The sequence below is a fragment of the Carassius carassius genome, chromosome 2, assembly GCF_963082965.1.
Source record: "Carassius carassius chromosome 2, fCarCar2.1, whole genome shotgun sequence".
Taxonomy (NCBI): Eukaryota; Metazoa; Chordata; class Actinopteri; order Cypriniformes; family Cyprinidae; genus Carassius; species Carassius carassius.
The window spans coordinates 2,386,225-2,388,724 of NC_081756.1; the positions used below are offsets into that span (position 1 = coordinate 2,386,225).

A 2,500-nucleotide genomic window follows, 5' to 3' on the forward strand; every position below is an offset into this window, starting at 1 on the left:
ACGCTCCAGACGCTGCATCTACATCTGACTGAGTGAGTGTTGTTCCCATGATGCCTTGTGTTCAGTCTCCTCAGATGGGCACCTTCATGGGCGTGTATCTGCCGTGCCTGCAGAACATCTTCGGGGTGATTCTGTTCCTCAGACTGACGTGGGTCGTTGGGACGGCCGGAGTCCTGCAGGCGCTGTGTATCGTCTTCATCTGCTGCAGCTGCGTGAGTCTCTCTCACACACACACACACTCAGGATCTAGATCTATATGTGTTAACTGCTGAGTCTCTCTCCATACAGACGCTGCTGACTGCGATATCTATGAGTGCCATCGCTACTAATGGAGTCGTGCCAGGTGAACTTTCTCTTCTGTTCAGCTACAAAAGAGTCTTGATGAGTTCAGAAGTGTGTGAGGAGACGAACGCTGTACACTGATAAATGTGTGTGTGTCTGATGGTACAGTGTGAGTGTTAATGTGATGGTTTAGAGCCCATGTGGAGCCCAAAATCAGAGCACTCTTATCTGTGTGTTAATCTGGTGCTGATTTCCCTCATTATCTGACTGATTCTCCCTGAGATCGTGTGATAGCAGCCGCTCTGAAGTGACTGAAATCCTGAGAGAGTTTGGTCTTTATCATCTCAGTCCATTATACCACGCAGGAAAATACTATATACATGTTCATTATGTTAATAAACTGTATATTTCATTAGATATTTTAATAGCATCTTAATACATGAAGCTGAGGGTTTATTGTAGTGTTGTGAAGTGAGGAGGTTTTCCCATCAGGTAATCAGCGTTTGACAGCACTGGTAATACCGGTGTCACCGGAGGAGCGTTCCCTCTTTTCCTCACTTCCCTTCACTTCTAAACAGATCAAAAGCACTTTTAAATTAGCATAGTTTTATTAACAAAACAAATAAAAATACACCATGCTATAGGGCAGGCTATGCCTAATATAACAAAACAAATAACTTACACAAAGTTTATATAGGTATACAAAGCTGGAAGTAAGTAAACCTGTAAAATATATAACCAAATAAATACCCGTATTTTTCGGACTATAAGTCGCACCTGAGTATAAGTCGCATCAGTCCAAAAATACGTCATGATGAGGAAAAAAACATGTATAAGTCGCACCAGACTATAAGTTGAACAAGAACATGGTCTTCTTTTTAATGAAAGACCAATGTTATATAGTCTATGCATTCTTTATAGCTTGTTTACCATGTTCTTCAGTCTTTCAAGCTGACATATTTCAATAAATAACTCTAGATTAATCTTCAGGGCTTCTAAAGTTTTTTTCAGTCAAGAGCAGTGATTTTCTAACTTTTTTATCTACATGTCTGCTCTTCTCTTGCTTCCACATATTGACATTTGTAAGGTTTTATACAATGTGCAGCAAGTGTATGTCCGCTTACGTCCCGCCGGTTCATATGTACACATCTAACCTCCCAAACACAATATTAAGGGTTTAGTGAGATGCCTGGGATATTTGGTCAAACGTGTCAGCAGAACAGTGCTACACTACAGCTAATGTTACAGAATCTCAGAATTTTATTGATTGTTCTCTAATTTTGATCTTCACTGTGTGTGTGTGTGTGTGTGTGTGTGCACACGTGTGTCTGTGTGTGTGTGTGTCTCTTTGTCTGTGTGTGTGTGTGTATCTGATGTTGTTCTGGAGTGTGGTGTCTGTCTCTGCTGTGTGTGTGTGTGTGTGTGTGTGCGTGCGTGCGTGTGAGTGTCTCTGCTGTGTGTGTGTGTGTGTGTGTGTGTGTGTGTGTGCGTGCGTGTGAGTGTCTCTGCTGTGTGTGTGTGTGTGTGTGTGTGTGTGTATCTGATGTTGTAGAGTTAACATAGTGACTAACTCATCCGTGTGTCGCTCCTCCAGCGGGCGGCTCGTACTTCATGATCTCTCGATCTCTGGGGCCTGAGTTCGGCGGGGCAGTGGGCTCCTGTTTCTATCTGGGCACCACCTTCGCCGGCTCCATGTACATCCTGGGGGCCATCGAGATCCTGCTGGTGCGCAGATCTTCTCCTCTAACACTAGTATAACGCTGGCTCACAGTCTCTGATCGGCTGCTCTGTGGTTCACAGATGTACATCGCTCCGAGCGCTGCCATCTTCGTCTCAGACGGCCCTGACGGCGAGGCGGGGGCCATGCTGAACAACATGCGCCTCTACGGCTCCCTGTTCCTGCTGCTGATGTGTCTGCTGGTGTTCGTGGGAGTCAAATACGTCAACAAGCTGGCGTCTGTGTTCCTGGCCTGCGTGATCGTGTCCATCCTGTCCATCTACACCGGAGCGCTGGTGTCCGCCTTCAGCAAGCCGTCCTTCCCGTGAGTCACTCATGTTATGTGCACTCCCATTTAAAAGTACTTTTATTCATAAGGGATGCTTTAAACTGATCAAAAGTGACTGTAAAAGTTATTTAGAAAATGATATAACCATCTGTGAATCCTCAAAAATAACATACAGATTCGAAGGAATATTACCATTATCCAAAGTGACGTAC

General features: G+C 44.6%; 1 protein-coding gene across 2 annotated transcripts in view; it reads left to right on the forward strand.

Moving 5' to 3' along the window:
- LOC132099519 (solute carrier family 12 member 6-like) overlaps positions 1-2,500 on the forward strand; it is a 30,729-nt gene that overhangs the window by 9,253 nt on the left and 18,976 nt on the right. For both annotated transcript variants that reach the window (XM_059505756.1, XM_059505757.1), the window contains exons 5-8: positions 66-212; positions 289-343; positions 1,877-2,007; positions 2,083-2,324. In XM_059505756.1, the coding sequence (XP_059361739.1) occupies positions 66-212; positions 289-343; positions 1,877-2,007; positions 2,083-2,324 (575 nt within the window). The remainder of the gene's footprint in view (positions 1-65; positions 213-288; positions 344-1,876; positions 2,008-2,082; positions 2,325-2,500) is intronic.